The sequence below is a fragment of the Strigops habroptila genome, chromosome 12 (assembly GCF_004027225.2).
Source record: "Strigops habroptila isolate Jane chromosome 12, bStrHab1.2.pri, whole genome shotgun sequence".
NCBI classification, from domain to species: domain Eukaryota; kingdom Metazoa; phylum Chordata; class Aves; order Psittaciformes; family Psittacidae; genus Strigops; species Strigops habroptila.
The window spans coordinates 23,393,935-23,408,609 of NC_044288.2; the positions used below are offsets into that span (position 1 = coordinate 23,393,935).

The following is a 14,675-nucleotide window of genomic DNA, read 5'->3' on the forward strand; positions in this document are numbered from 1 at the left end:
CAATGCGAAGTATTGGAATCACCTCCCAGAATCATTCTGAAGCCTTTCAGTTAGCCCACAGAGGTGGTGTTAGATGTGAGAGAAGTTACCTGTATGTTGATTATAAATACTGCTGTATTAAATGACACTTTTTCTTATTTTGGCTGAAAGAGCCGAGTTGCAGAAGAAACTGTGAAGGGAGTTGTGGTTTTCCAGTCACATATGTATGCTGCTTGGCTTAAGGCAAAAATTCAGCCTGCAGCAAATCTTGACAGCAGACAATTTTCCAATATTTAATTATAGAGTCGGTATTTATCCCTGGTTAAAGCATACCCTTCCACTAACACTGAATGTAAAATCACAGCAGTCTCTCATATATATTCCTGTAATTAACTCTTACCAGCTGATTTTGTAAAATCTACCATTTTGGTAAAACAATATGATGACACTGAAAGCTGTGTTCTTATTACAAATTTTTGTTCCAAAATACAAAAGTAGCAGTCTTAAAGTCAAAGTCAGACATCAAAAGGATAAGCAAAACACAGAAAGATGGAACACAGAATGCACACCATTGCAGTACTCATCATTTGTCTTATTTTCACATGCTTCTTACCTGTTTTGCATGAATTCTGCCATCAGCTTCAAGATGGGGGTTGTGCACGCAGGCTCACGGTACCACAGCTCAATACCTCTTTGCAGAACAGAAATATATGTGGGGTATCTTCACCAGACCAAGTTAAAGAGGATATTGATATAACAACATCTTGCAAAACAACTTCCCCTAAAACTGTGCTACACCTCCAGTGGGTGGGTCAGACACAGACCTTGGCAGCTCATTCTCACAGAGGCCAACAACTATAAACTTAAGCAAGTCTCTGTTTAGAAGACTAAATCCTTTGGAAACGTTAATGGTTAAGTGGGAAATAGTAAATATACCAGAGCGGTGATGAAGATTAAGAAAGGCAGTTTGTAAACTGCCCATGGAGATTCAGTTGTGAGTTCAGGGTAATATCCACTTTTTTCATTTTAAACTTTGCTTCTTGCCATATGCTTTATTTAACCACACATGAAATAGTGACTATTATGAAGAAAATGCTATTGCACATTCAGATACCTTACCAAGTAGAATACAGGCCAAGCACTCAACGCGGAATTGTGAAATACATAAAGGTTTACATGCTTCTAGGCTATGTAGACACAGCCACGTCTCAGTTCAATACAGCTCTTCTGGAGGAGGCTAAAGCCATCAGCTGTAGCACTGCTGATGAATGACAGGCTGTGCAGACAGATGGGAGGCATTCTGGCTACTGCTGTCTGTCTGAGGCATCTAAAGACTTGTGCATTTTTGCTGCCAGCTGCTTGAGGCACTGCAGGCATAAACTATATATAGCGGAAGAGGGTGACATGTGAAATACACTTTCAGACCTTGCTTCTCACTCCTTTATGGGGTTCTTTACATTTTAAATCAAACAGACTAGAGCTAAAGATACTATGGAGAGTTATCCAGTAATAAACTGGGATTTCAATTCAAATCTCACTTACCTAAAATATCCTCAAAGGGCATAGATGATCCATGCCACCTCATACCTTTAAAAATTCACTACTGCCAGTTCCATTTTCTCTGAAGTGGACTCACAATCCAGCTCACTCTCAACAGAGGATGGTCAATGTTCTCAAGATGCAGCAGATGCCATGGAAGGTACAGAACTGAGACATGCTGTTAATTATTAATTTTCTTAGATCATGCCTCTTCCTTAGCCCTCCTAGTAGCCCTACGTACAAAAAAGGGACATGGTGCGATTTCACATTTCATGGTGAAGAGAGTAACTTGACAGCCAAACCCCCCAATCGAAATGTAAGTTGGCAGCAGCAAAGGCTGCTAATACATCCAATATGATTAGCTATGTTAATTAAAAACTTAAGCATTGAGTCTATATTCATTGACAGGGAAAGTCTGGAAACTATAGTCAAATGTTATAAAAGCTAGGGTCAGCAGAAAGGTTTCAGCAATTTATTATTTCTTTAATAAATCCAATGAACTGGAACAAATTGGTTTTAAACAGAGTATTACTTTTAAGTGTTTTTAACCACAAGCTTCCAGGAATCTGGCTAAGTCATGAACTTAACCTGACCAGTCAGTTTGAGCTCAAAGAAATTCAAACTGCAAAAAGTGATACTGTGGTTTGAATCAATGCAACTGGCAGTAACTGCTATTACAAACAGACTACCGATCTCGTAGTCTTGTTTCATGAGAAAATGTGTTCTCCTCTTCTCTCGTGACTGGGGAACTTCAATCTCTACTGTTTGTTTGGCTCTTTCAAGTTTGTACCTAATCCTGAGTCCTCAAAACACAGAAGCTTGAAAATCTAGTTCTTCAGAAATAGATTCATGTTGAACAAGCCATCTTAGTGCTGCACATGGTGTATTTCATTAAGAAATGCGATATAAATTTTGATAAATATGTAACAATAGTAGTTAGATGCAAAGATAGTTTTGCTTGTTCTAGTGATCCATGTCTGAAGCAGCACACGATCAGACATCCAAATGTCTACGTCAACTGGAACTTTTAAATGACCACTAGATAAAATACCTCAACGGTGTAAAACACCTCAATAAGAGATCACTTCTTTATAAACTTAGTGCCTCTGATTCTATACACAGATAGTTTTATACAGGCAATTTCATGCACTTGTGCATAAACATCACACGCTTTCTAGCTGACTGCAACTCTGAGTCAACCTAATAATTTAATTCTTGCAACCCATTTTCTTATTGCAACCTTTTTCTTTCACAGACAACAGAAGTCATTAAATACTGAGAATCAGCTGGGAGGAACACAGGAAAAACTGCCTATAGGTTACCACCTAACTGTAAGAAACACTAAATGAAAGCAACAAAAAAGTGGATATTACCCTGAACTCACAACTGAATCTCCATGGACACATCTGACTGTGAGACCACGGACCTTAGACTGCAGTCTGATATTAGTATGGAAGAAAACAGATTAAACATTCAACATCTCATCCAGGCAGTCCTGAAGTAAACAGCAGAATAAAATACATAAGGAGAATCATCACCATTAACAAAACCAGGTTTTGATGCTACTCAAATTGCTATACAGGTTTTTTTCAGGCCACACCTGCATGTTCGGGACTGACCTACAAATTACAGAGACCACATGTAACGAATACAAAAGGCAAATAAACTTCCCAAAGCTGTGGTACTGGAATCGTCATTGACAGCTTGACATATCAATATTTCAGGAAGAATGAATGACTTTCATATCCAGGGTTTTAGTTTTTGTTTTGTTTTGTTTGTTTGTGTGATGGTTTTCTTCAGCTTTCATTACCCGCTACTTTGGGAAGATGCTATACTTAACACCTGAAGCTGCTTAAAATATTTGGAAATATTCTAATGAAGTCTTTTGAGAGATCACCTAATACAACTTTAAAACAAATTTTACTATTATTATAAGTATTTTCTCTTCATCCCTTGCCAGAGGAAAACTATAAATCTTGTCTCAGCTGAATGAACACCATTTATCATATTCATTTTCTTGTCAATACAATTATGAAAAGCCTTTGGCCTTTTTCCAAGGAGCCTGATTTGCTAGAGAAACTCAATTAGTATAAGCAAGCCTGCTACAAAATAGCCCTATTTGGCAATCTAGCGCAGCCTCAGCATACCTGACGATTCACCTTCTAAACCATGAGCCTAATAACTCAATCATAATGGTAAAATACAAGATCCAACGGCATCCCCTGTGCCTCCCCCGCCCCGGACGAAAAGGACTTCAAAGAAATTATTTTTGCTCATTTTTGCCATCTACTGGACAAAACTTAAATCCTAAACACCACCATACGGAAAAAAACATCTCTCAGGTGAGAGATTACCGAGTGTTATTTGTTTTGTTAGGGACAGGGCTTGGACCCAAAATATCTCCTGCAATCAATTGAGAAGTTTATCAATACATTCTTCTATCAATGATTTACAAGTGACTATTTCTGATAGTCTTCAGCACAGAATAAACATCATCTTATGGTATATTACAAGCTTAGCCTTTTATCCCTTGCCTCTTTGTATTGTTTATTTATTGAGCAAATACAAGTAAATCAGATTTATTTTGCCTCATATTCTGTATTTGCCATTTTCAATATTGAAATACTAGGGCTTCAAACATAACAGACTAAAATCTGTTTGAAAAACAGCTCTTCTTTGCTATTAAAATCATCTTCTGATGATATATTTGAAACTATAAAAGACATACGTTAATCAAAGGATATTTAAATTTTATGTGATACACTTGGCATGTGACCTTCTCTTCAGCTCCCTTACCTTTCTGTCTTTATATACGGTAAATAAGAGTCACAATAATAGCAGCTTATTCTGCTATAATGCTTTGGATCAATACCTGGACGAAGCTGGGCTCAGCCAAATGAGGTGAAATCCACTGAGCAGAAGCATGCACTTATCTTTTACAGCCAAAGGTGAAGAAGGAAAAAGATTTTGAACCTGCATAAGGCAAAAGAAGCTGAGAAGGCCAAAGCTTTGAATTCCACACAAAGCTACATTTCAATCTGGTTTTATTATTCATATGGAATAATGAAATCCAAAAGTTGGAGGCTGTTTTTCTTTATTTGAAGTAAACTTAATTCATAAACTGGAAAGAATAAATTCATTAATAAAAAAAAGCAGGAAAGGGTCCTGAGGATTACATATCCTTGTATTAAAAAACCCACCTCCATGGATGAATCCATTTCTTTCAAATGGAGAGGAGGTGAGTGTCTGTTATCTCTCCTCCTACAACTGGAGATTTGCACAGGAGCAGAGCATGATACTTATGCTGCACTAGGAGAAACAAAGTAGAAAGAATCTGAAATGGAAGCAGCACAGCTCTGCTTTTACACATCTTCCTGAGATCATGATTAAGTTTTAGGGTAACACAAGCACAAAGAGTACTAACGAAGTTAAATGTACCCCATGGTGCCCACTAGAAAATGAGATGTTAATTCACAGTCTGGCTTCAGTAGTTTTGGGGGTTTGTGCTTGTTTTAATTTTTTTTCTTTTCCTTTTTTTTTTTTTCCCAGTCCTCTAAAACGGAAATTAAGGGATGCTTTCCACTGATTTTAAAAGAAATAAAGATTATGCTGCTTTATGTTTTAGACTTACGTTCTGCAAGCTGAGCCTCCACATAGACAAAATCAGTGTAGGCTTACAAAGGTCTTAAATAGGGCTTACCTGAATGGTCATCAGAATCCTACCTCCACCACACAAGGATGTCTGTTAGATCATACCAGGCTCTGCTGGCATAAGCCTTTCAGTCCTTAAAGGCCAATTTCCTAGTTGCAATTCTATATTGATGCATTCCTTTTTCTTAACCTGGAAGATTATTAGTGAACAGTAGGGTTTCATTGTTTACTTCAAATAAAAATATTTTTAAAAGCTTGATTTCTAGTACAGCATGTAACTGTACTTCAATGGGATTTTTTATGCCCATAAAATAAACAAATACATAATTACCTTCCATAGCTTTGTGAGATCTAAATTATAAAACAAGTATTTTCATAGTTACTTCACTATGTATTTCAGCAGTTTGTTTCTAACATGACTGTGTGCCTGAAGAGAGAATTACAGCTACTGTATTTATAAAAATACAAACCATTTCTCTACAGTATTAGGAAATTCCCATAAGTATTATTGTATTTGTTGGCATAAAAATGTATACAATATTTAAAGCAAATAGAGTTCCATTATCGTTCCTTACTGGAGAAAACTACAGTCTAAAGGTTTTGATTTTGTTTTCACATGTCCATTTTCTTCTGGATCAAGAAGACTGCAGGTGTTGTGATATTAATAGAGTTGACATAAATAGAAAGTAACTGACTAAATTAAAGACATGATTCATACCAGAGAGAGGAATCTCCCCAGATAGCACTTGTGTAGTATTTTTTTAAGCACTTTCGATGTTAAACCAAATGCTGGTACATTGTGTTTGGAGTTAGACAGAGCTTTTTTTTTTCTATGAAAACATTAGGGATTTATGAAGGGAGGAAAAGCACTTGGATATGTTTTGTAGATTAGCAGTGTGACACAACAAAAAAGTGACCTCTTTGTGGTCCTTCCCAGTTAACTGCATGGTTGCCATTGTGCTGTAATTTTAGCTGATTACACATTAGTTCATTTAGCTTTGTTTCCTCTTCCCCACTGTGCCATACTATTAAACTAATGCAAGGGGCCTGGTATCCCTCTGTGCACAGAGCTGGTATTGTCATAGTGTAATAAGGATACATCCAGTCAAACAGCATGGTGTAGCTGGTCTTTGTGTTTAGTGCAAAGGCAATCCCTCGAAGATCCCTTGCCAGCCCGATCAACATACGCTGTCAGTGGGAAAGAGACACAGTAATTGATTTTCACGTTAGCACAGAGCAGATGGAGTAATAATCAGCCAATAATGACCACATATCTGATTTTGATTCATTAGTTTAAATGTCTCGCTCAAATCCTTTCTGTTTTAATCAAAACCACAAAGATTCTTTTACCAAGCAAGATTTCCACAAGTTTTATAGGGATAACACTAAAAAAATGCTTAGGAAAAGCTTTTGATTATTCCATATGCTATCCTAATGAATAATGCAAATTAAAACATAATATATGAATACCATGTATCAAAGTTTAAATGTGCTTCCAGTATTATATATATTTAAAGTAATAATAACAATAAAACGTTAATTTAAGCTTGTAATATTTTGAGTGAGGTATAAGACTGACATTCATTTCAAGCTACAATTAAGGTTGCACTGAGATTCTCCCTGTACTGTTATTTTAACATATCTTTTGGTTGTGGGTTTTTTTTTTAAAGTAATTTTCCAAGTTAGGTTTCCTCAAAACCTGACTTTTTTGTTCACAGAAGACACAGCAAATCTCCATCTGTATTAACATAGTTCTGAGATGCATTTTTTTCCCCTATAGTGACTGAAGCATGGCTTCAGAATCATTCCAGCTCAAATGCAGACAACGTTTTGTGCACAGATAATTAGCCCATACTAAAGGGATGTTTTCAGGATAATTAATAGACATCACTAAGAAACACTAGAGAATGAAAAATATTTTAACAATACATACAAACTTTTCAATTTACTTAGACATAAACATGCTTTTTTGACAATAAAGTGGTTTTAACAAATTTTATCCATGCATGCAGGTGGGGTTTTTACTTTTTTTTCCATAATAAAAGACTACAGTACTGCAGTCTGGTCAAAATATAATTACAGAAATATGGCAAAACATCCCAGTAAGGAGTTCTTTAAAACCAGAGTTTTCAATAATGTACCTCTTGGTGTTAACACTAGTATTTATAGTGTTGAGAAATAGAAAAGATAAGATTCATATATTAATTTTAATTGATCACATATAGAGCAAATTATGACTGATGCCTTGTTAAACTGCTAAATGTAATCTTACACAAGAGCTAATTTTTACTTTTCATATACAGACCCATCAGTCCACCTGACATGGATGGCACACACATAGATTTATCCAAGGTTAAATTGAGTTCTCTACAGAACACTGTTGAGGTTGCTCGGAGTATTTTAATATTTGCATTTCCTTTCTGTTGTGCACTGAAATGGCCTGAACTTGCAAGATGCTCAGAGGTCTCCACTCTCATTAACTTTAATGGGACTCTGAAATCACTAGAGAGGAAGTGTTCAATACTGAGAAGATGCAATATAAAATTCCAACTTTATATTCATCTGCATTTTCATACTTTGCGTGCTGTTTTGTCCACACAGAAAATAACTCTTTAGCAGACATGGTGGCCAAAATGTAAAGAATTAAAAGAACTCGGCAGCAACACTTTTTACTTTCTTCTGAAGGCATACAGAGATGCAACAATATGTACAAGGAAGTGGAAATCTTCCAGATTGATTTTGGTTCCTTTGCCCATTCTAGCCGAAAAAAAAAAAAAGGAGACAAGCAAGCCTGCACAAAGGGAAGGCTGGAGCTGGGAGAAAGGGGAGCTGCAGCCCCTGGCAAGACATGAACTTGCCTTTGTTTGACGATGTGCTTGGGGCTCAAGAGCTCACCATCTTACTGTGGTCTCTAGAACATGAATTAGAAAAAGACAACCAGCCAAACCCATATTGCTCTAACATGCTTTTCCTGTCTTTATAAAAACGGTTGTAAGAAAACATTTGTTTGCAAATATAGTTAAGAAACAGTTTGGTTGTGAGATTTTAAAAGCTGTTAGTAAAAATAGATGTGCAACTTTCTTTAAACACCATGATTTGTGTGGGAACCTACACAAACTATGCAATACACCAGAAAATTTCAGGCACGATTCGACCTTGAATTCAAAAGAAAGGAGAATAACTACCACATAAACTTAATTTCTTGGGTTTCTAGTCTTTAAATTCAGTCTTTTAATTGTTATTAAAAAGCCCATACCGTTAACTACACTATTCTTAATAAATGACCTCACTCCACAAGGCACCATAATAGTCTCAACCTGTAAAATCCCAGCAAACTCAGTCGTTTAGGTATTATCCATTAGAACTCAACTTTATCAAATAACACTGCCTACAGTTGGCAACATCCTAACAGCCTATAGAATCTTGAGGTAAATCCTGGTCCATTTAAGTCACTAGTAAAAATACATTTAAACTCTAACAGGAGCAGAAAAATTACCCTAGATTCCATGCTTGCTTAAGTTACATTTAGTAAGAACACCCCTGTCCTAACCCTAATATCCCAAGACAGTCATGTTTTAGTCCATTATACATTTTCATATAGCACGTGCATAGAATTTATTAATGACAAACAACATTAAACACTTGTACATCTAGTTTTTGTCTGTCATCCTGTGGGATTTGAAGTGCCTTGCAAACTTAACAGAGTAATTTGAAGGATACATGAAGCTACTGCTTCACTCACAACTGAACACCAGCCATTTCTGGGGCAAAGTGACAGTTAATAACAACACCAGCAACGGCAGAACGAGTAAGATGAAAAGTGAAAAGCAGTAAATACACGAAACATAGCAAGAGGAGCTTGTCAGTGATGGGGGGTTTAGACATGGCTTCCCTTGCTAATGAAACAACTGTGTTCAGATTTTGGTTTTGAAATATTCTTCCCTGAATGTCAGTGACAGCTTTACTGAAGATTAATTAAAACACTGCCACTTAAAAAATAAATTCAAGAATTTTGTTTCAAACTCCTGAAAAAATTTTTTTTCAATGGATTTTTTAAAAGGAGCTGAAGATTTAAATATTCACAGAAAAACCCCTCTGACTTGCCAACATGTGCCAAGTGTGTGACTAATGCAATTTAAAACAGACGAGTCTACTCACACCACCCACCCCCAAAACGGGGCTTGTAATGGAAAGTCTGACAGACCCTTAACTATAGTGGCACTACTGGGTGCAGCTATAATATTACCCTCATAATTCTACTATATAATAACAACAAAGGAAAAAAAAGGTGAAGGGTCATTGCGCTTTGTCTTTAGAATTAAGATGGCTGTCTTCATCCTTACAGCATACTCTTAATTCTGGAGACACATCTTAATAACCTCTAAATAGTTCCAACAAAAGAGCCGTGTCAGAGGAATGAGCAGGCCCCAAGGTGTTTCAACTGGAGTGTTTTCATCTGCCTTTATTGCTCTATCCCTCTCCAGAATTAAGGCAATAACCTGTGATAAATTATTCAGGAACTGCTACAGGGATCAAAGCAAAATCATTCTGTTAAAGTGCTGTTTGCAACATTTGGCACTTAGTGTGAAAACTTTTAATGTGTGCAAGCTGAAAATCAAGGATTTTAAATAATTTAACAGCATGGAGTTTCTACAAACCAGCTAAAGATAGCATGTTGCTATTTAACTGCTTTTTCCACACACCCTTTTTTTCCATGCATTTCTAGCAAATCTGATGATGTCACAATTATAAACAAAGTACTACTGAGATTCCAGCTACCCAGTGGATATATTACTTAACTGGATTGGCAGGAGAAACCTGGAAATCCTGAGGAGAAAACCAGGTGCTGTTTTAATACTGGACATTTTTCCTATTAATATAAAAACGTGAAGAAGGAAGTATCAAAAAAAAAAAATATAAAAGGCACATAACTACTTAAGCTATCTTCAATTATATTTGATCTCCCTGGAAAAGCAACCTAAACATATGTTTTGTATGCAGATGTAATGATTACAAATGTATTTTTAAAAGAAAGAGCTCCCTTGCTGCAACTGTTTTTCAAAGGTGTATTTCAGAAATATTAAAAAACTAAAAAAAAACCCCAAACCCTAGCCAGTTAGAAAGTCCTAGTAAAACCCACAAATTAAATGAATTTGGCAGTCCTGGACCATTTTCATAGTGGTATTTTAACAGTGTCATCTCCCTGTGGATCAGAATACTGAGCATTTTATTGAGGAACTGAACTGTTTTTGTTTTCAGTACTTGCAAAATGAAGTACCTGAAAGTGCTTTTGCATGTATTATTTATTCATTATGATAGAAAAAATAGCTTTAACCTAATAAATTACGTTTAAGAGAATTTAGAGCAAAAGTTTTGTTTATGATAAAGCAACAGATTTAGTTCTTTATCAGTAGCTTAAAGCACTAAGTTTTCTTTATACAAATTAGACAGATGGTGCTTACAGTAGAATTTACTAAAGGTCTGTCACAACAAATGCAGCCAAGCTGCATATTTAATCACTGCAGAACCTTGTCTACCTGCAGCTGCCAACTGCTAATCCAATTTCCCTGATAAATGTGGCAAGAGACACGATCAGCAATAAAGAGCATCTAACTCCATTTTCCTGCAGGGCGTCTTTTGATGAACATTTAGGACGGAAGCACGGAGTGCACTGTGTGGCCCTGGCTTGTGGCAGCTGCATGCATTTTGAAGACACAGTTCTCAGGTTACTCACTTAATTCTGCCACTATCATTATGTTGCTATTGATCTCAGTAGCTCTTGTCTACACAGCATTACTCTAGATGAAGCTGAATCAGGCAGTTATCATGCATCAAACTTGCTCAAAAGCCTGGAGATTTCCCCTTAATTACTTGTGATTTTATTTGCAAATACCGTTAAAGTGTAATCAAGCAGTCACTTTCCAGGGTCGTTAAGAACTTGCTAGTTTAGGAATATATCGCTGGCACTCCATTAAAATTTCTCTACTAAGATAGTTTCAAGCAAAGCAGACAGGACAAATATTTTAATAAACTGAATCCTCATGTGACATAAAGCCAGTTTCCTACAGAAAGGGTAATGCTATCAAGTGACCTCTTTGTCCTAATTTTTAGGGTTTTAACTTGAAAATGTAAGAGATGAATCCAAGACAGATGAACTGTGTCTATTTAATAAATGAAAAGTTATTCAAATTAAATACCTACAGCAACAACAAATGAGGAAAGTAGAATTAATTGTTGAAATAACCTTAACTAGTATCTACAAAACAATATTCGCTTAATTCAAACGATTATTGTGAGCTGAGCATCTTCTGGTCATGTCAGCCATGTACTGCAGACAAATTAGTTACTAAACATTTCTACCATATTTATTTATTTTCTTATGAAAAAGTGGATAAATATGCTGATATAGTATTTAAGTTTTCATCATATTTCAAAACAGCTAATTAAAAACTGCTCTTAGAGTTTCTTCAAAATGACCCTATGTAGCTGAAGTGAGCGCTCCAAGTGCACACCGTTAACTATTTATTCCGTGACAGGAGAAGGGAATCTCTTTAATGCAATAGTGCTCCAATATATTATCGTTCCTGATGATGCAGTTTCTACCTAGCAAGTCTTTTTCTTCCCTAAAATATACTGTTGTTTTGACACAAACAGCTTGCTACACTTAAGGATTTTACTAATAAAACATAATGTTGTGTTAGATATTATGACTGTTGCCACAGCTGAACTGACTTGTCAAATCAATCCTAATATGGCTCCCACAGGCACATAAAAACCTTATTTAGCTATCAGTTATCCTAATCACTTTGTTCAGTTTAAGGGTGCAATACTTCAAGACCAGTTCCTATTTATACATATATGCCCAGCCATTTAATAAAGTCTTGATTTATATAATAAATTCTTGTTTGAAAAGAATACTTTAAAGCAGCAGTGTTCATCAATTGTCTTACAACATGTCTCCTCATACCCCCAAATAAATATACTAATATACACAAACAGGATATTTGCATGGCAAAAGGGAATATTACATATGAAACAGATAAGCTATCACTGAAGACAGATTTGTCCCTTTGATTATAAATAGGGTCAAATGGGCCCTTTGATCCGCAAAGCACTGAAAAATTCTAAGGCCTTCATAAAATCTTTGTACAGAGTTTGTTTAGGAGAGTTATTAGTAGCTTTTGTATCTCTACTGTCTACATTCCTAAATATGTATATATGTATACAGGTATAAATAGACATACAAGTATACAGATGTACACATGCCAGGATGGACAGATAGAAGAGATGACAAGCTTGTTGCTAAATGCTTGTTCCACTATTAGTTTCTTCCATCAATAATTTCTTTCTCTATAATTGAAATAAATTACCTTTGCTTCTTCTTGTACAAAACTACTGTTGAAGATCTGAGTCACACTTTCAAATGAAACTGTGAGAGGAAGCATGAAATTCTCAAACTCTTCCTCATCTTCACCTGCAGGAAAAGAAACCAAAACAAAATAGCAGAAGCGTCACATCACAGTCACACTGTTCTTCGGAAGGGTCAGCCTCTTAGGCTTTTATAGCAAAATCTCACTGACATCATGGGAACTTTCACATGACCTCCAGGAACAAAAACGTGAGGTTTGACCTATTTTTACTGAGCTATAAACAAAGACGACAAATTGTTGATTGTAAACAACTTGTATGTGAGACTGGCACATCTCTGCATTTCACGTCTTTCTCCTTTTCATATGTCTGTTCCCTCTGTTAATCTGACAGCATTTGTTCTGCACCCTAGAAGAACAGCCACATGAAGTCAAGACTTAACAGTTAGAAAATGTTACGTTTTAAACTGCAATAATAAATCAGACTCTTTCACATTTGTATTGTGTAGTATGATGTTTAAATCATCATCTTTTATGATCATATGCTATTTTTTCCTAACTCCTACCTCAGTATACAGAATGAAGCTGCTGTGGAAATAAATCTGGACTGTGCTGGGGTTATCCGTATGACACTATTGACTCATTTGTTTCAGAAGGTGTGAATCCAGAGTAAAAGAAACAAGATGTTGTGGGTAGGGAAAAAGAGATTGTCTTGGTTTGACAGTTGAATGATAAACTGGAAGTCTAGGTTGTATTTGTTTTATCATGATGCCGAACAAGTAACTATAAACAACAACATTTCAGAAACGGCAATTTGCATGAGGATTGGTACTCATGCTACTTATCTTTAGGCCCTTAATGAGGGTAGCTTGCCTCTCACATGCAGATTCCCCTTGGGAGTAATTCAGAGCAGGAATTTAATTTATGTTCTTTAAAGAGGTCTTTGCTATAGGGCTTCTCTCCCTTCTCTCTTCATAGGCAAAGTCTGGCAAACTAAGTTGCAACTGAAGTTAGAAGGAGTCTTGTGTGTGTCAAATTGGTTGTGCAAAGGTAGTGCAAGCTTTACAGTTTAGCTTCTACTCTTTATATACCCATCTGTAAAATGGGCCTAATTCCAGCCTCTTACTTCTAGGAATACTGCAAAGAGCAAATCACTCACCCCAGTAGACAGAACGACGTACTGACGTTGTAAGAATGACAGAAAAGGCCAAGAAGAAAAAAGGCCAGGAAGTAAAAACAGTCACAACAGGAAACTAAACATGGACTAATACATAAATCCAAATGACAACGTAGGAAAAAAAAAAGAAAATCAAAATACTCAGCAGCTTCTCACTAAGCTCAGATGTCACATTTGAACTGAAAGAGGCATATACCCTCTGAGAGAAGTAACTGTGATCCCGCAATTAAAACTGCCTCATAACAATGTAAATACTTACAAGGAGAGGAAAGTTACAGAAGCAATCCCAATTCTGGCATTTCCTCAGCTCTGAATACTTCCCTTTGTGGCCTGAACTGCTTCCTCTTAATACAAGGCTTTTGTGGCCAGTTTGCCAGATTTTTTTTAGAAAGCAAAAGGAAATAGTTTTCAATCACTTCCTGCTGCTGCATTGGTCAGCCAGTTACAGAGCCTTTAAATTGCAACATATACTCAAAAACTTTCTTAACCTAGCAAAGTAACTGACCAAACTTGAGACCTGCCTCCTGCACCTGCAGCAGGACCAAAGAGGATGAGATGCTTTGTGCTAGGTTTCAAAAGTACTGCTGGCAGCAACAGGATCCGGTGACTTTGGGAAAATCCGATCCTGTCCATCTCTGCCTGTCTTCTCTGCCACCTCCTCTCTGCTCCCTTCAACCAGAGTCAGTCTTTTTATTTGTCATTCCTGGACCTTTGTGTTCTCTTTTGATTACTTACAGTAACTCCAGACTATTCATCCGGCTTTTTGTTTCTCTCTCCTCTCTTTGCAAACTCCAGCTCCTCAGGCAGCTCCAATACAGTATTAGTTTTCTGTGCTCCCAATCTCTTTGCTCAACCAGCATCAGCCTCCTCTTACCCTTCTAGAAGCTAAACTATTTCTATAGGCATCACATATCCTGATGCTTTTCTCCTTTCAACTGCTTATCAGATCTTCCTTGGAGGAA

At 36.5% G+C, this 14,675-nt stretch overlaps 1 protein-coding gene across 4 annotated transcripts in view; it reads right to left on the reverse strand.

Annotated features, from left to right (window-relative positions):
- RANBP17 (RAN binding protein 17) overlaps positions 1-14,675 on the reverse strand; it is a 161,564-nt gene that overhangs the window by 42,286 nt on the left and 104,603 nt on the right. For all 4 annotated transcript variants that reach the window (XR_003994191.1, XM_030504719.1, XM_030504720.1 and 1 more), the window contains exons 19-21: positions 12,540-12,643; positions 6,269-6,357; positions 593-700 (exon numbers count right to left, since the gene is read on the reverse strand). Coding sequence is in view for 3 of the 4 variants with exons in the window: in XM_030504719.1 (XP_030360579.1) it covers positions 593-700; positions 6,269-6,357; positions 12,540-12,643 (301 nt within the window). In the remaining variant the exon portion in view is untranslated. The remainder of the gene's footprint in view (positions 1-592; positions 701-6,268; positions 6,358-12,539; positions 12,644-14,675) is intronic.